General features: G+C 36.3%; 1 protein-coding gene across 1 annotated transcript in view; it reads right to left on the bottom strand.

The window, feature by feature from the left end:
* LOC107592624 (sodium bicarbonate cotransporter 3-like) overlaps positions 1–23304 on the bottom strand; it is a 43413-nt gene that overhangs the window by 15688 nt on the left and 4421 nt on the right. The window contains exons 2-9 of the mRNA XM_016282166.1: positions 18910–18991; positions 13738–13881; positions 13472–13610; positions 12116–12276; positions 11841–12029; positions 7225–7669; positions 2579–2909; positions 1850–2141 (exon numbers count right to left, since the gene is read on the bottom strand). Coding sequence (XP_016137652.1) covers positions 1850–2141; positions 2579–2909; positions 7225–7669; positions 11841–12029; positions 12116–12276; positions 13472–13610; positions 13738–13881; positions 18910–18991 — 1783 coding nt within the window. The remainder of the gene's footprint in view (positions 1–1849; positions 2142–2578; positions 2910–7224; positions 7670–11840; positions 12030–12115; positions 12277–13471; positions 13611–13737; positions 13882–18909; positions 18992–23304) is intronic.

The following is a 23304-nucleotide window of genomic DNA, read 5'->3' on the forward strand; positions in this document are numbered from 1 at the left end:
ATATATATATATTATATTATTAGTCCGGACTTTGGGACGTCCAGACTTTAGTTTTGCGTGTATAATAGTCTAACTCATAGTGTAAAATAGTCAAACTGATTGCTTTTAGATGGAAAAGCTGCCCATAACTCCTGGACTAGTATCTGTTTTCTTCGTAATAATAGCATAACGAAATACATTTGTCAAACAATCCAGTGTATCTGCCCTTCTGTTTTGGAAAGCGTGAAATTATTTTATAAAGCATTTTTGCAGAGGGGAGCAAAGTAGCCAATTACAGACATGTTTGTTGATTTCTACAACGCAATGGCCAATCAGATGTGTTTAGGTTGGAATCCACGCACTCACCCCTTTTTGTCCGGTGCCGAGTTCTATCATGCTCGTAAACTTCATTAAAAAAAAAAAAAGTTTCATTGTGTGGTCACATTCATTGGTTAAAACGGAACTTTGTGAGATCGTGATGAATGAGTGACCATTTTTAATCAATTTAAAGGGAGCGCTCTTTCCATGCTGTACGCGATAATATATTCAGAATTTAAATAAAACGTGTGTTTTTCATGCTTGACAAGCGGCCACGTACAACACAGAGATAGCTAACTACTACACTATATAGAAAAAGATAATAGCCTAATTTCAGAAGTACAAAGTGATGTGATTCTGCAACTGAGCCTTGTCCAAAAGCAGGATTTAGGTAAGGAAACGGTTATTAATTATTTGTATTGGCTGCCATGCCAAATCATGAACCTGCTTGCTTTTATGTTTAATTTAAGTGTTTTTGTGAGTGTATATGCTTTAACAAATAATTTTAACATTTTACAATAAGGTTCCATTAATTAATGTTAGTTAATGTATTAAAGTGTATTAAAGTGTTAATTATTGTAAATTGTTACCCAAATAATGTATTTTGAGCATTCATTTGAAACTAATAGAAAAAATAGAAAGCTAGTGTTTTTTTTAAATAAAAAAGAAGATAAATAGATAAAGTAGAATTAAAATAGAATAGAAAGTGCTAGAGTTAGTGTCTCAAATAAAGATGGAACAGATGTGTTTTTAGTCATTTTTTGAAAATGGCTAAGGACTCAGCTGCTCGGACTGAGTTGGAACTACACAGAACCCCACTATTCGGACAAATATACATAATGAAAAGATGATACAAAATGTAATACCTTGGAAAATGGCATTTAAGATTTTTTCATCCTTTTTAAGGGCCTTCATTTTCTCTAAATTGATTTATCAACTTTTAATACTTTTTAAGACCCCGCGGATACCCTAATATATTTTGTATTTATACATATACACTAATTTCTAATAAATAGACATTATGACTGACTGTTGGGTATAACAGTGAAGTTAACCATGTAAAATACCACCATTAATGGAAATAAAATTAGTAAATGCATTTGAAAATGATATTATAAGGGCTTCTCATTTTGTCCTAATGGGGTGTGCAGTATTTTCAGAGCGCTCTGGGGCTCTTAAAACACGTCTTAATGGACGGCTCTCTTACATAACTGTCTCCAGCCGGCCATTTTAAGCTGCACATCAAAGGATGGGCGCCACTGTTAAATATACCGCCTTTATTCAATACCTCTGACATGAAAGGCTTACAAAATTTGCACCATGAAAACATTTTTACCCCCTCCATTTAATGCCTGTTTAATAAGGTCCTCCTTCATCAAAAGAGACTTAAGTAAATCCAACACCACCCCCTTCTGTCTCTCTCCCTAACACTTTGTTCAGCAGGGTTCAGGTTTGACACACATTTATACATGTCCTCAATGTCCAGACACCTTACTGGCTTAATGTAAGAGAACAACACCTCTAAGTATGTCATGTATATAACCCCATCAGCCATATTTAGGGCATGATATACAATAGAGTCTCTCTGTGCTTTGCACCTCATAAAGATCCAAACTTCTACCGATACCTGCTTTAAATATAGACAAACTCAACAATATATAATGGCTGATGTATGCAAAAAAACAAAAAAAACAAAACGTATGCAGTATATAAATGGTGGGAGGTTTGACTAGCTCTGACCTTCCTGTCCTCTGGAGTTCAGGTCCAGTGTGGTCTTCCTCTTCTTTGATCATCTCTGATAGTGGAGAAGAGCCATTAGGCATGGAAGGCATCTTCCTCTTCTCCTGCACACATAAAAAAAGACAACAACAACCCCGTTAACCCTGTCACTCATAGCTGGCTTCTCTCAGAGACTGAAACAGCAAACTTCTGGTTACACTTAATGTTTTTTGAACATTAAAGCATGTCAACATATTCTGTTACACCAAATACACAAAATAATGATCTTTAAAAAAAGCATCATATGACCCCTTTAAAGTTAATAAGTGCAGCGCTGCTTTGTTTACAGCAAGTGCTATATTAGTATATTATTATAGTGTTATATTTCAATTTCACAAAGAAATGTGCAGCATTTTGTCCAAGCAATAATAAAAGGACACATTTAATTTATAATTTGTCTTAAATCTCATTTTGTTAAAAAAAATAAATAAATCGTGAATCGAATCGAATTGAATCGTGAGTTGAGTGAATCGTTACATCCCTACTCTGAGGCGATGATTACCTGAGATGGGACGCTCTTTGGCGGCTCGATTCGTATCGTGGGGTCCCATTCTCCTGGAGGCAGCACTGTCACCTGGTCCAAGAACTCATCTATGCCAGACAGAAGGTCATTTCTGTCTTTGGCTTTGTATGCTACATCATGAAAGATCTGGCATTGTGTTAGAGAAAATGTGGAAATGTGATTATGAAGAACTAAATGGAACTGTTGCAACCTTAAAATGATGATTAGGAGTAAAGACAAGCCGAGTTTCCTTCCTATTGTAATATATTTTGAAATGTAATATATTCTTGTGATGGCAAAGCTGAAATCTTCAGCAGTGATTACTTCCAGTCTTTAGTATCACATGATCCTTCAGAAATCATTCTAATATGCTGATTTGGTGCTCAAGTAACATTTCCTACTATTATCAATGTTGACCGTTATCGGTGTAAACTAATCATTTTGAAGGATTCTTTGATGAAAGTTCAAAAGATCAGCTTTTATTTAAACTGAATTTTCTAACATTATAAATGGTATTGCTTTCACTATTGGTCAATTTAATGTATATTTGATAAATAATTGTAATAATTTCTTCCTCTGACCTCAAACTTTTGAACAAAATTGTACATCCTAAATGCTATAAAACGCTACTGAAGGCTTAAAAATATGGTTAAAGCATCTGGTTAGTTTATTTTGATCTCTATGGACCTTTTGTCAGGGTAGATGCCGTGAATGAAAACAAGGCTGTGAGGTACAAAAGTATGTTCAATATGCTGAAGTGTCATGTAACTTGTCGTCATTGATCAACTAACAAAAGAATGAAAATATATATTTTTTAAAAGACGCAAGACATCCAAGATGCAAGAAGCAAAGGCAGTATAACCGACTGAACCTGTACTTTATCTCTGACAGCACTGCTTTCATTCATATCAAATTACATGATTATTTACATTTATGCAAGCGACAGATGCTTTTTTCCCCCATTGCATTCAATGTATACATCTTTTTAGTTTATGCATTCTTTGGTACTTATTCAAATATATATATACAGTATATATTTATTCTCTTAATTTTCAAACAATCCATCATATATTTTCATATACATTTTAAATTTTATTCTGATTAATCTTTCAGCTCCAATAAAACCTCTCACCTTGAAAGTCCAAAAAGTGTTTAAAATTACACCAAGCATCATGCACAATAAAATTAATTTTAAATAAATTTTTAAAAAGGTAAAGCATACTTTCTTATTCCACAATTATTTAAAGGTCCCATGACATGCTGCTTTTTAGATGCTTATAGATAGGCCTAAGTGGTCCCTAGTACTGTATCTGAAGTCTCTTTCCCGAAATTCAGCCTTGGTGCAGAATTTCAGCCACTACGAGCCAGTCCTACAATAAGCTTTCCTTAGGATGTGCCATTTCTGTGTCTGTAGCTTTAATGCTAATGAGGAGGAGAGAGGCGGGGCAACTGCCGTGCTTCGCTCGTTTGCAAGCCATGATGTCTCGAGGAAAAAAAAAATATTGCGCTTGCCTCACACGGTAGTAGCTCATTTTCTCATAGGCGGGCCAAATTCTCTGGGCGGGCAAAGCAGAGAAAGGGGAGGTAACCTTTCCCCGTATGACGACATAAAGGGAAGATTCCAGATTGGGCCATCTGAGCTTTCATTTTCTCAAAGGCGAAGCAGGATACCCAGGGCTCGGTTTACACCTATCGCCATTTCTAGCCACTGGGGGACCATAGGCAGGCTAGGGGAACTCATATTAATGTTAAAAAACCTCATAAAGTGAAATTTTCATGCCATGGGACCTTTAACAAGCTGTCCTACTATGAAGCACTGGAATACAGAAATGATACTTGCGATGGCCAGCTTTTTTTTTTAAAATAATAGTTAAATGGCAAACGGTAGATGAACCTCAAACAAAGAAGGGTCCCTTGATCATTTGTCAATCATTTTAATCACATGGATCACTTTGATATGGTGTAATATAAAAACTTGAATGGTGTTTTTCTTCATTTTTGTAGCTTAACAGTCCCTGGTAACCGTTTACTTTATTTGTATGAAAAAACAGCATCCTTGTTCACATGTCTAAGATTTTTATTGTGTTCCGAGGCCAAGAAAGATAAATTAATGAGAAAATGATGACACAAATGTCCTTTTTGTGGACCTATTCCTTTAAGTGATAGCCATCAACAATATTTACAATAGGATATGATGTAGAGGGAGCTCACCCTGCTAAAGTCCACAGTGCTGTTTTCCCTGCTGCCAGGGAATACGTTCATACGGCTTTCACTGGGTTTACTGTTCTCCAGGTTCCCCGGGGCCGACTGGGGGGACGCAAGAAGGCCTGTTGGGATGAGAAAAGATGAAAGTGGTAGAGGAAGGCAGTGGTTAGATGGACGTTTGTGACTCAAAGCTTTGATATGCAGGGAAGGTTGTGCACTGCACACTCATTGTGTGGTCTGGAGTGTGGACATGCAGAGTAGGTCACATGCTCTCTGGATAACATCACACTACAGTGTGTACATTCATGGACGCTATGCTGCAAGGTTGAATTTTAAACATTTAGAAAGTGATATTCCCAGAGAATTTGTTGGATAGCCCTTTTTATGGAATGACAGGATGTGTTAATTTGAAGAGAGCATTAAGGTTAAACCATTAACTGAGGTATAACAAACTGTTTCTGGCTTCTGCGTGAGGATTTTAGCTTCACAGAGCACAGTGATCAAAAACCATTTCCCAATATCCTTAAAGAGGCACTGTAAAACTGTTTAGGCCTGAGATGACATTTCATGGAAACAAGCTCTCCTGCTATCTGAGCCTGCTTCTTGACGTCAAACAAACTTAAAAATAAAGGGAGCAAAAAGACCCTCCTTCTATGGTCTTCCCTGTAAACACACGGAACAGACAAATCAGTCATTGCAATTGTTTAATGTCAGCCACTAGAGCCTGGTCAGGTTTGCAAGCATGGAAGCTGCACGCCCTGCCAACGTGAACGCAGCAAAGTACAACATAGAGCGACCCTATGACATCACCCACTCCCATTTCAACAGGCTCAGTTTACACTTCTTGTATTCCAAGAGGCTGATGACATAAAGCATCACAAGCAGCTTTCTGCTCCTTAACATGACAATTTATTAGCACCTCTGAGGTACTACCACCATTCAGTGTGCTTTATTTGTGGTGATTTATTTTATTGACCTGGTTTCTGGTGTGCATGTGCCCCAATAGCTACAGCAGCAAGCTGTAGACCTTTAGCAAACCAAGACAGTAAAATTTTAAATCAAAATGAAGTACCCATAAGCTTGAACACTTTTAAAGCATAATTTGTGTGATCATGTATTTTGTATCTAATGCTAGAGATGCTCATTTAAATACTTTTTGAGGTCACTGTATAAATTGGCAGTGATTATGGCAACAGCTAAATAATAAACATTCTAAAAAAAAGCCCCTAGATCAGGGGTGGCGAACGTCGGTCCTGGAGAGCCGCAGCCCTGCAGAGTTTTGCTTCAACCCTAATCAAACACACCTGAACAAGCTAATCAAGGTCTGAAGGGTTACTAGGAAGCTACAGGCAGGTGAGTTTTAATTAGGGTTGGAGCTGAACTCTGCAGGGCTGCGGCTCTCCAGGACTGGAGTTCGCCACCCCTGCCCTAGATCATTACAAAATATCTAAAAGAACACACCAATATCTGAACCACAGTATGAGCACTGCAGATGCTACGTATGTTTTGGATGTTCTGTGTACATGTGTATTCTCAAGGAAGGATAAAACAGTGCCAAGTCGAAATGTCTCATATGGACAGTTAAGCTCTCATGGAAACATCTGATGGATTGGTCATGGCGAAACTCAAAAAAACAAAACAAAACAAAACAAAAAACAAGTGGGGACACCCTGTTCAGGGTGACAGAGGGCAGGGTGTGAAAGACAGGTTTGGGAAAGAGACAGGAGAGAATGTGACAGACAATGTTGGAGGTACTGCATTGAAACTAGCATGCATAACCAGATTGTTTAGGACGTGTTATTTTTCTATTTATTCAAATATTTTTTCATGTATAATTCCAGGTTTTTAAATTGTAAATATTTAAAAAAATAAAATGAAATAAAAAAAAATGTTTGGGGGTTAGAAAGATTTTGTAAAGTGTTTGAAAGAAGTCTCTTATGTTCACCAAGGCTGCACTTATTTGATTAAATGCAGTAAAAACAGTAATATTGTGAAATATTATTAGAATTTAAATTATTCCAGTATTCAGTGTCTCTGAAGATCCTTCAGAAATATTTTTTTAGGAAACTGTGATACTATTTTTTTAGGATTCTTTGATGAATAGAAAGTCCAAAAGAACAGCAAATTTTTTTGTAAAATTTAAAAAGTCTTTAATGTCACATTTGATCAACTTAATGCAGCCTTGTTGAATTCAAAGTATTAATTTCTTCAAAAAAATCGTACTGACTGCAAACGTTTGAACAGTAGTGTATGTGCCATCATCTAAAATAATGTACTCAAAATGCCCATCGCTAATTAGGACACGATGTAGAGCATTATGTCTATTTAAAAATAAATAAATAAATAATGTAATTAGTGACTGTTTCCTTGGCTCAAACACTCGTGACAAATATAAAGAGTGAGAGGCTGAGCAAATGTATCATGCAGGTGACACATCATGCTGATGGGCTGGATATTTGCCTGACTGCGGTAGGGGCAAGAGCTGTGCCAGCCTGGCCGGGTCATGCGCCACCTGCTCTTCCTGAGTGGTGGAAAACCATGACTGCATTTCCTCCTCCTCCTCCTCCTCCTCGGGTGGGAACACCACGACCTCTGGAATGTCCTCTCTCCATCCCCGTGCCACCAGCAGCTCGGGTCCCTGCTGAGAGGGTCCTGGGGAGCGGAGAGATGAAGCAGCGCGGTGGGCAGTGGGGGGCGTGTTTTGAGGGGTGACGGAAGGGGAGGCATTGGGGGAGGAATTGGCACTCGGCAGAAGCTGGTTGAGAATGATGGAGGAACGGGAACTGCGGGACTCTCTGGAGGGACAGCGCGATCTGGGGGGAGTGGAGGTGGAGGTGGAGGAGGCACGTCTTATGAGGGACAGACGGGAGGCTGAGAGACCCTCCCCTGATGAACCAGAGAAGGAGGTCAAAAAGGATGAGGGAAAAGTACGAAGAGAGGAAAAGAAAGTAAACAGACTGCACATGGAATAAAACAACATTGATGAATAAAATGAAAGCAAATATGTTGAGATGAGAGAGCTGGGAGTGTTAGAATGAAGTGAGGAGGTGAGATGGTGGCAAGAACGGACAGCGCAAATCAGTCACATGATTCAACACCCAAAGACATGATCATCACACACTGATCGTTAACATTTTAATTAATGTTGCTAGCTTGTTTTTGGTTGTAAACCATCACAAAACCCTCATTCAACTTTAAGAATCAGGGTTAGGCCTGTTTCACAGAGGTTTCTGAATGGAGCCTATTTTTGTAACACAACAACCTCTGAACCAAGCAGAAAACATGTTGAAAATGCTCAGTAAACATGTTTAATCAACACATTCTTTTTCTATACACATTTTTCTATGAAGCAAAATACAAGTGCGATATACAGAAAAATGTTTTGCTTGGTTTGAAGAAAGTTACACATGCAGTGACCTAAACATGCAGCACTTTCTGTTCATCTGTAAATCTGTCTGAATCCAGATGATTCGAGCAGTTTAAAGATAGATTTTGAGGTCTGAGAGTTCCAATCAACAGATTAATCAGTTAAAAAATTGGGGTCATTATTTTAAAGGGGTCATGAACTGGCTTTTTGTATTATTTTATACTGTTGTCTGTGGTCCACTTATGACTTTTGCATGGTTTTTACATTCAAAAACATCAAAATCAATAAGTAATAATAGACTATTTTCTACCCTGGTTTTGAGGCCGGCTCATGTGCCGGTTTTTATGGGCGTGCCGTATTGAAGACTTGGAAGTAAACGCCCACTGCTATGATTGGATAATAGTTTTGCATAGTAAACAAACTTTCTGTGTGTCTGTTTAACAAGCTGCGTCCTTCATAGTTGGAGCCTTCTGTGACTTTGGTTCGACATGTACACATAATCAGGACATATCAAGCGATCTCAAACAAAGCAATAGTGACAGTACAAATATTTTTTACTCACATAAGTGTGCTGCGCCATTCCTGCCGGATCCAACATAGACTGCACAACATTGCTTTTTAATCTCAGTCTCTCTGCAAATCCAGTGTCGACCAGTGTCAACGCTCAATGTTTTACTCATGTGAGCTGAAACTTCATAAAAAAGTTCAACTACGCATTCCTAATATTTGAATCCGAAAGAAGATTATGCAGCGACTGAGTTCTTCCACAACGAGGCACTGCACAATATTTTGCGATCTTCAACGTCATGTTTATTGCTTGGTTGCTTAGTTCCCTATTATGTCATGCACGAATCAGTGGGCGGGGCTACAGAATTAGGCGTTGATGTTCTTCTGTGGAGGTGGTGTTTAACCTATCTATTACATCATAGGTAGGCACATTCCAGGATCTGGCGTTCGCTGGGCCTGGTGTCAATAAAAGCTTTTATTTCAGTAACAAGGACGTATTCAGTTCTGAAACTTACAGGATATTCTTTTAGTATGATGATCTCTTATATATCAAAAGCTCAAGTAAAAGTTGATTTCTCATTTCTTGACCCCTTTAAAGAATTGAAAATTAGCAAGGATGTATTCATTTATTTATGTTACAAATGATTTATATTTCAAATAAATGTAGTTCTTTTGAATAATCTTTCTATTCATCAAAACATTCTTAAAACCTAATCTTACTTCACAATATTACTGTTTTCTTTTTTCTTTTCTTTTACATTCATTACTGATGGGAAAAGACACAAACGTTTCGGCTCAAAGCCTTCCTCAGTGTGTAAAGCAATTCAATCCCTCCACCCACTTTTCAAATCACTAATTATATTGACGTCATCATTCATTAGCCAGTGTTCAATTACGACAATCATTAAATCATTTCCACTTAAACCCTGGACAATTTACATATATATATATATATATATCCAACACAAAACGTCACATCCAATAGTACACCACACAATCTACTCGTGACTAAAACAATAGTTATTTAGGATCACATATTTATCACTATTATACAAACTTATAGTCAGTGTTGGGGAAAGTTACTGAAACGTGAAAAGAAAAGAATAGCCATGTTAAGCAATGGTATGACTGAATCACTCTGTGTTCGAATTAGAAGAACATTAAACTGAGGAGTGGTAAAAAAATATTTCTTATAACATGAAGAATCAATTAATGCATCTTTGGAAAGAAAATTGAAGAGAACTGCCAAATCTGATATTGTTGAGTTTGCTTATCAGTGTTGGGGAAAGTTACTTTTAAAAGTAATGCATTGCAATATTGCGTTACTCCATTAAAAAAGTAACTAATTACGTTACTTAGTTACTTTTTATGGAAAGTAATGCGTTATGTTACTTTTGCGTTACTTTTTAAATCTGGACAGGGCTTGCTTGTTTGATTTTAAAATAAAAAAGTTATATTTTTGGCAAATATAAAAGCCTTTTCACACCAGAAGTGAAATGAATAAGCCTCAGACTGAAGGGAAAGTACATTTACATCTGTACAGTAGAACGCAGAAGAAGACATTTCAACACACTTCAGCAATAAAAAAAGACACACAAATGTTTAACTTGTGCTTATTAGTACGGTTGAACTGGATCATCAAAGGTCAGCAGCAAAGACATTGATTAATAAAATGGGATTAGATACATTTGTGTTATTTAACATATTTAATTATTGCAGGTTTGCATCATATTCTGAGTTTGCATTTCACTGTTTTAATTCATTTTGATGAATACTAAATCTGTTTTTTGTGAGTGGGATGAATTAATGCACGTTCACATTTAGTCTAGAACTACAGTAACATGTTCACACAACACCTCTCCTCCGATTTCTCCCAACATGGGGACAGGAGAGCTGTCAGTCAATAAAATGGGAAAACAAAGTAACTTGCGTTACTTATTTGAAAAGGTAACTCAGATATTCTCTTGTAAATTAAAAAGTAATGCGTTACTTTACTAGTTACTTGAAAAAAGTAATCTGATTACGTAACTCACGTTACTTGTAATGCGTTACCCCCGACACTGCTTATAGTTTATCCTATCAATCATCAATATCTACTCCACCAATTAACTTTAAATTGTATAACAATGGAAAATTCAATAATTAAGAACATCAGAAATACATCGTCATAAACAATCATTGTTTTTCACACTGTAAATACTCAATTTATTGTATAGAATATTACAAATGAATACGACCAACCATAGTTCATTAAAGAAAGACAGAAAGATCTAATTCCTTATTCATGCCATTTGGGTTCAGTGATTTAAGTCCGTGAATCCAAAATGCTTCTCGTTTCAATAGTTCTTTATTTATATTACCTCCTCTACATGACCCAAAAACTTCCTCTATTCCTATACATTCCAATTGCTTGATGTCATGTCACAATTCGTTAAAATGTCTTGCTACTGGAGAGGTTATGTCTTGTCGTCGTATACTAGATTTATGTTCATTAATTCGTAATTTCAACTGACGCAAAGATTTTCCTATATATATCTTTTGACAGGGACATTGTGTCTTTTCCCATCAGTAATGAATGTAAAATAAAAGAAAAAAGAAGATTGTTCTCGTGAGTGCGGATCATAATTTCCTATACTAAGTAACAGATTGACGCAGCAAAATAAAAAGATCAAGTAACGCAAGAGCGCAGTGCAAACGACGTTGTTAAACAATATTACTGTTTCACTCTATTTTTGAGCAAATAAATGCAGACTTGGTGGAGCAAAAGAGACTTCGTTCAAAAACTGTTCTGTTATGCAGCAGGTTCACGCTATGCTTATGCGTATGGTGTGAAACAGGCTTTATGCACGCAATATCAACACCATTTAGCTCTTCCTTGAGGACAGAAAATGCAACCAACACAGCACACAGAGATGGATTGAAATCAGTCAATGAAGCATCGTCAAATGTTGCTTTTAGCGCTGAAAGGAACGGAGCATCTATTCACATATACTCCCTGCCGGAGGTCTTTAATAACTGCTGGCCACAGAATCAAGGACCTTATGCACCCTTACTTTCCTTCATTTCTTGTTTTTGAGTGGGAACAAAGGATCAATAAGTGGTGGATTTAATGGAATGTTATTCAAAAGTGATCTTTTGAGTAAATATTAGAAAGAAAAAGTCAAGCACAGCAAAAGCTCTCACCATTCCTCTCAAGCAAGTGCGGGTCTGAATGTTTCTTGCCTATGTCGGCGAAGGAGCGTACAAGCGGGATGCGATTGCTGAGTTTCTTCTCATTCTGGTGGTGATGTCTCTTCAGCATGGCATTCCGCACATTCTCCCTCAAACTCTCATCCAGCTGCTCAGAAGCAACCATGTTGTCTATTACCATGTCTGGGAACAGGTAGAGACATTCATTTTTCAGACGTTCATTTTGTTCATGCTGAGACATAAGGGTTTATCTAACGGCCAAACATTACCTGCTATCTCCTCAATGGTGTTTGCTCTCATGTCCAGCATGACTGTGCCACTGAGAATGCAGCTCCGTAACTCAAACAGGCTGTGCAGGGAAAGTGTGGCGACGTAGGGCTTACTCCAGCGCTCTCCTCCATCCTCTACATCCTCCTCAAACTTCAACCACCTGCACCAAATAGGATTTGAGGTTGACCAAGTATTAAAACAAGTATTCGGACACGTTCTGGTGGTCAAACATTCAGGTTTTCCATAGTTTATATGATGAACTACACCTTGAGAGGAAATCACACAGGGAAACATCACACATAAAATTCATGAAAACCAGCTGGTTTAGTTAAGTAATTATGGCTACAAAAAGTGTTTTTATACAATGTCTAGCATTATGTCGTCAGCAGATGCCACATGGTTTGATATTTTGTTATCAAATGCAATAACATTCAGACATTTAACAATGTGTCCAATTACTTTTCGGGGCCAATGTATACCAATATGTTTTTAGGACAAAAGCGGAAGTCCATGTCTAGAAAACAGGGTGGCCACTGGTTAATGTAATAGGACATCTAAAATATAATATAACATTTAAAATGTTAGTAAATTAGACAAACACTAAATTTCTGAATTTAAATGCGTTTTACATCACATTCATACTCAATCAAAAAATACCAAATAACAAAAATACACATTATCCACTGACAACATTTTGGAACTGGTACACTTTTGTTCTGTTAATCAGTCAATGCAAATAATGTCAAAATGGCCCTTTATTATGGAGTGATTTCATGCACTAAATTAATTAAATAAATATAAAACTGAAATGATTAAATCCACCATGGAATGTTAATAAATAGAAGTACAATTAAATTTAAGAACAATTGACAGTTTATTTTGTTATGTAACATTAAAAAAGTACGTGACTTGAAATATGCCTTCAAATGAGAAAACTCATGTAATGCGAAATGAAAAAAAAAAATGGGGAAAAAATAAAGCAGACAACATAAAACAAATCAATATTATCACAAAATAACTAAATACATAATTAAATATTTAAAATCAATAAATTTAAGCCTAATGAAAGTGTATTTCACACCTTATCTATACATGCTTACATTGTACTTTTATTTATTGCAACATTCCATGACGTATTTAATAACATTCTATATTTTTTTAATTAATTCAGTGTCGATGTTAAATCACTCCATCTTTGTCAGCTAAGTAATCATTTGTGGCATTTATAAGTGGGAGAACTTGCACAATTGGTGGCTGACTAAATACTTTTTTGCCCCACTGTATATAGTATAGCGTACACACAAAAACACCCACTACACACATGAACATTCTCAGGCTTCATGTTGTTTCCTCACCTGGCCGTCTCCTTCCACTCATAAGCCTGTCCATCGTGGAAGGACAGCTCATCGAGCTCAGTGAAGAGGTCATGTGGAATATGCTCCTCATCATCATCCTCAGTGCCGAGGATAAACTGGACCCTCTGTGAGGGAGTGTCTGCAGCCATGAGAGAGAAAAACAAAGCCAATGAGTCAAGATACTTAAAGCAAAATAAAACAGGAAATTATTACCATTTATTTAAGAAAATTAGTCACATACAGACATTTTAGACAGTTATTCTTACCGTACACTGGCGATTCTCTCCCATCCTCTCGCTCGGACCCTCTATCCTTCCTTTTCCGATGGTGCTTGTGACCACGGTGGCGATGTCTACGCCTGCTTTGTCTTCCTAAAGGAACATGTACGCCCACGTAAACTGCCCTGTGACCTATAAAGAGAAAGGTTTTATTACTCGGTCCTGTACTGCATGTAAGAGGAAGACCTTTTGAAATGCATTATAGACAAGAAAAGGAAGAGATCAAATACAACATACAAACAGTGTTCCAGACACACAAGATGAATTATTAATTGTCTGAACTGTCTATCTCAGGACTAAGCATTTCCTGAGCCACATTTCAATGCACAAAAAGAAAAATTATGTTGACATGAACTGAAAAATAAAATGCGCCATCCACTAATACTAAGAACATGTTTAAAATCTTATTGGTGTGTGTAAAGGCATACTATTTTGTCTAAATAACTTGGAAATAAAACACTAAATGAGTGCTACTCAACATTGGTATAATGGGTAGTAATTGTTAAGGAAATATACAATATTGAAGAACCAACATGGTACCGACATATCTGCCCAGAACACTCTAGCATCATGGAAGCAGATTTTACAGGGTTTTACAAAACTCCTAGAGCAAAAAGTGACACAAGTTCTCTTATGTTCCAGTACTAATATTCCAAACTTCTGCTGAACAACCCTCTTAAACGCCACAAAAAACAATCTGACACGGTGAACAAACTGTACAAGAAATCCGGCTTGCTTTCAACAAACACATATGTTTATATATATGCCTAAATAACATCTTAACTCTCTCTGGCGTGCTTTTAGGAAAGCTTAAAAGTTCAATCTGCCACCCATGCTTGAGTTATTGTGTTGAAGGTAGACTTCTGGGAAGCAAAAGCTGCATGCGTCACAAGAATGATGTGAACCAGGAAAGAAAATACCAAGCAATTTAAAGCTAACTTCATTCAGCCGGCTTGTAGTGTGAGGGTGGGACGTGTGCGAACGCATGTGTGGTCTGTAAACGCCTGCTGTGTCTACACCAATTTCACACGCTTGTCTGCGTAGAGAATGCAAGGGAGGCTGAGAGCCAAGGACACACTTTTTTCAGACACACAGAGGAGATGAAATTGCATCACAAAAACAGCAAAGAACTTATCTCGTGCTTCAATCTTTAAGCAGTGCAGATACAAAGTAACACATTGTGAGCAATAAGGAATGGGGGGGTGGAGGTGAGTCGACCAATACTAAAGCTTCCTCCCATATTATCTCAACACTCCCCTAAACACCAGCTACAAAACAACAGCCCTATGCAGAGCTGCATGTCTGTGAAACCCATCCTGGTCCTTACTAATTACAACTATCAGCCAAGGCACAGGAAAAACAAGAAAATTATAAAGATATCAAAGCGCATAAAGCTGTGGAGTTAAAACTGGCACTAAAATGACATGACTAAGTTATTTATGTCTGTTACGATAAGATCATTATTCATGTCTAACAGAAAGGCATGAACAAAGATAACAAAAGAATCCTAACTGAGTTCTAGAACTTTCAGCAATATTTAAAAAAAGAAAAAGGAAAAGTCTGTCTTCATTTTCTCACAAAGGTAGATTTTAGGCAGAATGCTCATGCTGGTCCATCCATACAATGAAATTAAATGGGTAATTTAAATCTGTCACGCTCCAAAAAAGTAAATGAAAGTAGTCCATTCCAGGGTTTCCCATACGTTGACTTATTTGTGGCGGCCCGCCACAATATCAACACTGAACGCCACAAATAGATTTTCCAAAATGCTTTGACTTCGTTGAATAAACATGAGCACTGCACATTTCAAAATCAAAACGTGGCACGGGTGTTTTAATATAAATTTATCTTTTTTTGAAGGGAACCGATTGTCTTCAGAAAAGTTTTGATATCATTTTCACTTAATCTTTCCTATAATGCCTGATAAAGTAGCATTCATGAGCGCAGCTCTGTTTTGATTACAGCCGTTACCGGGGAAGCCGCTGTTTCTGCCGCTCTTAAAGTGAGTAAAGAGTGAATTTGCACTTTCAATAAGCCCGTCTGCTGTTTTATATTTACATTATATACATATATATTTCCCCCAGGGGAAGTGCCGCCACACATAGAGTGCAAGTCTGTGGGAAACATTGTGCTATATTCAAAGTGTTCTGAAGCTGCATGATAGCTTTGTGTGAGGAACAGACCAAAATTTTAAATCATTCACAAAAAATACTGCTTTGAAAATCTGCCTGTCTGTCTGTTTCTGCTGATTGTTGTCCAGTGAAACAATGTTTATATTAAAAGACAATGAAAACAAATATAGTGAAAGTGACCAAGTAGGCTATGGGCTACTAAGTGCAAAAAAAGGGGCTAAAGTCACATTACACTGTAACATTACAATCTAAAAACAATGCTTTTTAAAGCAGAAGTTAAATTCACTAAACTGAAAATGAAAAGAAATAAAAACAAAAGCACAGATTAATTTAATTAGATTTTGATTACCCCATTACAGTAGTCAATTTACAGTTACTGCTGTCATAAAATACTTGTAGGTTTAAAATTCTACATATGGCACATCTATTGTTCAGCTACAAATATTTTAGCAATATATATATATTCTTCATAATTATTGTGCTCATATTCTGTGGCGCTCGCTCCCTGAAGTCTGTGTTTAGCAGAAAGTCACATGCAGAAGGCTCATGCTCTCCTGACAGCAAAATAGAAATATTTCTATGACTCTCTAACACTTAAAGATGGAGAATATACCTGTGAAATGCAAGTTATGCACTGAGAAAACAGCACATCTCAAACACATTAAACAAGTAGCACAAGTAGCGTCTCTGTCAGCAGCACATGTATCTATCAGAGCATCTCGCTGGGCAAGCCACTTTAAACTATGTTAACTATATTTTACGAGTTATTTAAAAGCCCTAAATATAAGCATGTCTCATATTTAGGATAAACTGGATTATGCACTTTCCCCGCCGCAGCTCACACTATGTCCTCCGCTATTTTTGCAGATGTGCTCGTATCCAACTACTGTATATCGATATAGGTGGTATTGCCTCATACCATATCGTTTATAAAAAATATATCGATATATCGTACTGTACAAACTCGATATACCGCCCAGCCCTAGTATTTTTTTTCCATACTATGGAAGTCAATGGCTACCATCAATATTTTGTTTACCAACTTGATGGAGTAAATGATGGCAGAATTTTCATTTTTGGGTGAACTATCCATTTAAACATCAGGCTCAAAAGTAAGTCAGTCATGAAATGATATGATATAAGATTGAGGAAATTACAGATTTTTCATTTTTAAGGTGAACTATCCCTTTAAAGATTCCACTGAATATATATTCCAGTAAATGCAACTGATTCTATTTGAGAAATATGCTTCATTATTATACTGAATAGGGCATAGGGCTTCCTGTGACTTCCCTTAAAATGATGTCAGTTGTCAAAGAGAAAGTGAAAGAGGACAAACAAGAATGTTTAGCAAGATAGTGTTTTACATCAGGAATTGAGCATGCAGTTAATGCTGGTGGTACCAAATGCATGACCTGAGCAGGCACAGTTTAATTAATTAGATCTTGAGCTTTTGTCTAATCCATCTTAATGCTATTAAAGCAAGCGGGAGGCCAGAGCAGCGGCACGAACTGTACATGCTACTTTTGACAGGTTTCCTCTTTAATACATTACAATCCTATCAGAATTATATTAAACTTGTATGGCGCGGTTCCTGAAGCTTAAATCAGTGCTTAAACAAGATGTTGTGAAACAGAATTAACTTTCTAATGGACCTTAGTCTGAGTAGATGCCATTTTTCTCCAGGCAAGAACACAAATGAAAATAAGGCTGTGAGGGACAGAAGAACAAGTAATTCTAATTAGTTTTGAGTACCTTAGTGTCAATTCAAAGATTTCTATTTCAACTTTTCATTCATCTTGAAAAAGATATTTGGGGGAAAAAATGTATCATTGTTTACACAAAAATATTAAGCAGGACAACGGTTTCAACACTGATGATAATAAAAAAATTTGAGCAGCAAATCAGCATATTAGAATGATTTCTGAAGAATCATATGACTGGTGTAATGGCTGCTGAAATTTCAGCTTTGCCATCACAGGAATAAATTCCATTTAAATTAGAAACGGAAATTTAAAAAATTTAAAAAGTTATTTTAAATAATAAAAAAAATTAATAAATAAATATATATTATGTTACCCTTTTTACTGCATCTTTAATTAAATAAGCCCAGCCTTGGTGACCATAAGTGACTTCTTTCAAAACCATTAATAAAATCTTACCACCCAAACTTTTGTATGGTAGTGTAAGTGAATATATAAATATATAATACCTTAAAATGTATTTAATACCTAAAAATATAAATATTACATTTGTATAATATTAAACATTAAATACATTACATAAGTAATATATATTTTTATCAGCATTACAAATATTAAATATTTAGGTTTTAACTTTTTAATGATTTTTTATCATGAATAGGAGTTTGTCTGATGCAAGTAATTGTCCAATTTGAATTATTTACATATATATCAGTACATATCGGTCAACCACTACTCACAGCTTTGTTTCCATTCATGCCAAAATAAAGATGCCATTTACTTTGGCTAAAGTCTGTGCAACTCTCATGCTAGCAAGGGAATCACTTCACAGACTATGAATGCCATAATTGTAAGATGTAGGTCAGATGTCCCCTCACACTAGGCACAAGTCACTTTAAGAATGAGTTCTTGTGAGTTCGAGACATTTCTTGTCTTACTCTTCTGGCAAAGCACTGTTACCAAACACCTAGTGCCTCCTTTCCAACACGCACAAGCTTCCAGAACACATGCAGAAGGAAACATACCACTGACCCATGGGAGAGCCCTCAGAGAGGAAGGGGGGCAGTTTAAGGTCAAAAACCTCAATGAACTCAGCCAGAGAGTGAAATGAGCTTGAGGCGGAGGGATGGTTTTAATCATTGTGCTTTAAAACACACCCAAAGTAATGAATGAAAACAACAGCAGACATTTACTGTACACCTCCATGTGCCAAAAGACCAGATGGTATGCTTGAGGATAAAACGGCACACACACAAAAAAACCTGGCATATGATTATGAGGGGTAAATAAAAGTCGGGGTTATGTGAACGAAGGAAGTGGCTTACTTTCAAGTTCCTCTTTTTCAAATTTTGTGTGGATGGTAGAGCTGGTTTTCCCCTGATCAACAACAGCTTCCTCATCATTGCCCTGAATAGAGAGAGATAAAGAAGGATAAATTTATGTCACACCAGAGTAAACAAACAATCCATGGCAACACAAGAGGGTGCCATTCCAGTTACTGCTTCGTCTGGCTATAACTGAGAATTGTGCAAGAGTTTATTCCATAAGTGTGCTTCAGACTTTTGTTTTTGACAATGCACTCCTTGGCACAAAACTGAAGTAAACAGGTCACAGAATAAACAACTAGAGTTAATTTTGTGTCAAATGAACCAAAACTCGAACAACACTACTACCCTCAGCCAACATGAACATAGTAGCTCAGAACCAAAATACAAACTGCATATCCACAAAAATATAAAGATAAATAGTGATTCTTGCTCAGGCAATGATAACCCTTAATATTGCTCATACTAAGAGTTAGGGATCGGAACAAACCTCTAACCTAAAATATTAAACTTTGCATGAACTATAACTCAACCTGTAACTGTAGCCAATGAAATAACTTTAGCTCAACCATTAGACAGCCCATTACAACAATGAATACGTTTACATGGACAACAATAATCTGATATTAACACGATTAAGACAATACTCTGATTAAGAATCTACCATGTAAACAGAGATTTTTGATTACCTTAATCTGGCTAAAGTCACACTCGAAGTAAACACAAATCAAATTATGAAATGTGGAGTAGAGGTCGACCGATTCATCTGTTTTGCCGATTAATCGGCACCGATAGTTGATTGGCAGAACTATCGGTTATCGGCAAAAATCAATGCAGATAGTTTTCCGGGTTACGTTCGTTGCTGGAGTGGCTGAGAAGGGTCCACTGCCATTATACAGTACGAGAGCGGCCTCTAGAGGCGGAAATCACTAACAGCACGTGTTGTTTGTTTTGACACGTGACACTGCGCATTGCACAGAGTGGGAAACTTCAAACATGCATTTAAATGCAGCCGACAGAAAATCCTGCCGCGGAACAGAGCGCCATTCACATAGTTTTCCATTAAATTACATTATATTTGTCCCAAATCATTGTTAATGTACGTAATGACTTCACCCTAGGCTATAAATTATGTATTGTGCTCTTTCTGTGGCTCTAATACAGTCTTTATGCTTCATAAGAGAGCTGAAATACAGATCGCACTTTCTCTATCCCTTTGCTCTGTTTTTTTAAACACTGAACTTCAAACTCATTTATGCCACATTGTTCATTCTTGAAGCAAACTTATGTCCGTTTGGTGATTAAATAAATAGTTTTAGACCGCTGCTTGAATTGAAAGTGACGTGTCTGGTGTGTGACTTCTCCGAGAACGCGTCGCTGCGCTTTTGTCAAATGTGTGACTTGCATTTTTTTTTTTTGATTAGATAATCATGCAGTGTTCTAAAATAGAAGCAAATAAAGTGTGAGAGTACACATACAATATCAATAACATATGTATGTAATTTTAATGCTATGGCCTTGTGTAGATATTTAAAGATGGCCATCTTTAAGCATGACTGTTGAAATTAAATGGTAATACTTTACAGTAAGAGTCCTTTTGTAATATTATTGAAAGCTGTAAAAGTATTGTTCCTAGTGTGTTCATTTCAACATTTACTATTACTAATAGGCTATATTTTTACATTTTAAAGTTTCTTTTTTTAACATTAGTAAACTATGAAATAACTTTAATGATCAATATAATAATTAATATTAATATGTTTATTCATTTACAAAATATGGTTCAGTACTGCTACTGCTTTTTAAAAAATAGTAAAGCGCTGTTTTAGTTTTCGTTTACCATTTTAAAAACTATCGGTTGATTAATCGGTATCGGCCAGTGTGGTCCAACCTAGCTATCAGTATCAGTAAAATCCACTATCGGTCGACCTCTAATGTGGAGTATTCCTATTTTAGTCGCATATTGAAGTGCAGTATAGACATGTACACACCATAATCACACTATTACCGTTGTGTAGGACTTTGCGCCGCATTTTGCGACTGGATACACACACAACAGTGGTCAACCATTTAACAGCAAACAAAAGAGCATGGCTTCAAGCAAGGCGGCACATTTTTATCTGTCGTCGTCTGTTTGCACGTATAGCATGACTAGGGATGCAACGATTATAGATTTTGTTGGTACGATTATTGTCTGAGGAATAATCACGGTTTCACGATTATGACGATTATTATGCATTTATTAATTTCACAAAATTATTAATGTATAAAATCGCATGGAAACTCTTTAGATAATAAAGTGTTATTTATTGCTGCCTTTAGAAAGAGAAATAACACAGTAACCAATAATACAGCACAAAATAATAATAATAAATACAAACAAAAATCCATCTCTCCAATTGGAATTAAAAAGGTGACTGCTCTGTAAACATCCATGTCAGTATTTCCATTTTGAAAATAACTAATGAAAATAGATCACAAAAGTATTGTGTTTTCAGTTTGTACATTCTTTACATTAATTTTGGACCTGAGGCAGAAAACTGGAAACATGGTAAAAAAAAAATCTTGTTGGTTTTTGACTTATGCATAATACTATAAAAGGGATTATAGATAACAATGTTAATAAGTATTATTAATGTAGGACAATTAACTTTATTTACCATGCAGGGGAAACTATTAATAATGAGGGCAATAAACTGAACTATCATTGTAATCAACTGTCATCCATACGTATTCATTTTAATAATTTTTATAATAATTCATATGATTTTACATCATGAGAAAATCATGTCTATTATTTTGGTTTGTGAGATCGGAGATTGCGCTGCGCACACATACAAACATTCACGAGGACACAAACTTAAGCGCTGCCGCGTGTATGCACGCCAAACAGACGGAGCGCAATAGAATAGGGGTGCAATAATTGTTTCATATGTAGAATTTTAAACCTACAATAAGTGTATTTATTGATAGCAGATGTCTGTACTGGGGTAATCAAAAATAAAATGCAATTAATCTGTGCTCGTTTATTTACTTTCATTTTTAGTTTAGTGAATTAAACTTCTGCCTTAAAAAGCTTTATTTTTGTTTTTAGATTGTAATGTTACAATGTTAGAATGTAACGTGATTTTAGCCCCTTTTTTTGCACATAATGGATAGCATAGCCTACTTTCACTATATTTGTTTTCATTGCCTTTAATATAAATATTGTTTTATTGGACAAATTTTGGCAGGATGTTAAAGAAATATATATAAAATGTAGAGAATACCAAGATATATACCGTATATCGCATATCAGCCAAAAAATAATCAAGATTTTTTTTGGCCATATCGCCCAGCCCTACTGAACCATCAATTCACCTCTATTCTGAGAGCTTAATATTCAGTAATATTGATTTGACTGTACTGTGGACACTGTGGATGTTTACACAGTGGAACAGTGGTACTTTACATAGTTATTGAATTGAACTGAACCAACATTGAACTGAGTGGAGCTGAATAATGGCACTATTGTCTTTTTAGAGTTGCTTTGTAGCATAATTGGGATTTGCCTTATTGATGAAGTTCGCATAGCTGATTCTGTTACTTTCCTGTTTAACACTGTGAAGCTGCTTTGAAATCTCTGCTGTATAAAGCATTATATAAATAAAGGTGACATGAAATCTATATGTGACCCTGGACCACAAAACCAGTCTTAAGTCGCTTGGGTATATTTTTTAGCAATAGCCAAAAAAACATTGTATGGGTCAAAATTATACAATTTTCTTTTATGCCAAAAATCATTAGGATATTAAGTAAAGATCATGTTCCATGAATAGGGTTCGGTATCGAGAACCAGTTCCATTTTAGAACCGGTTCCAAATTTCCAATAATCGGGTATTCGATAAGACGTGCATTTCGATTCCTCTTAATGATTCCCGCGTTCGCATTTTAATGTGATTTTAAACTATTTAGGAAGGGAAAGAACTTGCACACTGTTTGCGTGCAGCGCACACATCTGAAGGGCGAGCACAGAGAACAGTGGTCCCGATGCAGGTTCCTGACCTGTGTCCGTTCTCGAACTGTTCTGTGCATTTCCACAAAGGTTGTTCCGGGCCAGAACTGACTTCTCTTTCACATTTATCGACCAGTATGCACGAAATATGTTGGTATATCATCATAAACACAGCCGTTTTTTGTCTTAAGTGAACATGAACAGATTTTATTTTTAGATCTGTGTGTGTTCGGTGTTAAAGAGACAGCCATCTAATAAACGTGCTGCCTATCATTAATGTTAATCAAAGAACAAAAGAAAATCATTAACTGACTGAATATCTTTTGTAAATTTAATGAGGATTAATCAATATTTTATTAATGAAAAGAAAACTATACAGTGTTTTTAAACTTTTGATTTCA

The sequence above is a fragment of the Sinocyclocheilus grahami genome, unplaced genomic scaffold (assembly GCF_001515645.1).
Source record: "Sinocyclocheilus grahami isolate Dianchi unplaced genomic scaffold, SAMN03320097.WGS_v1.1 scaffold9.1, whole genome shotgun sequence".
Classification (NCBI taxonomy): domain Eukaryota; kingdom Metazoa; phylum Chordata; class Actinopteri; order Cypriniformes; family Cyprinidae; genus Sinocyclocheilus; species Sinocyclocheilus grahami.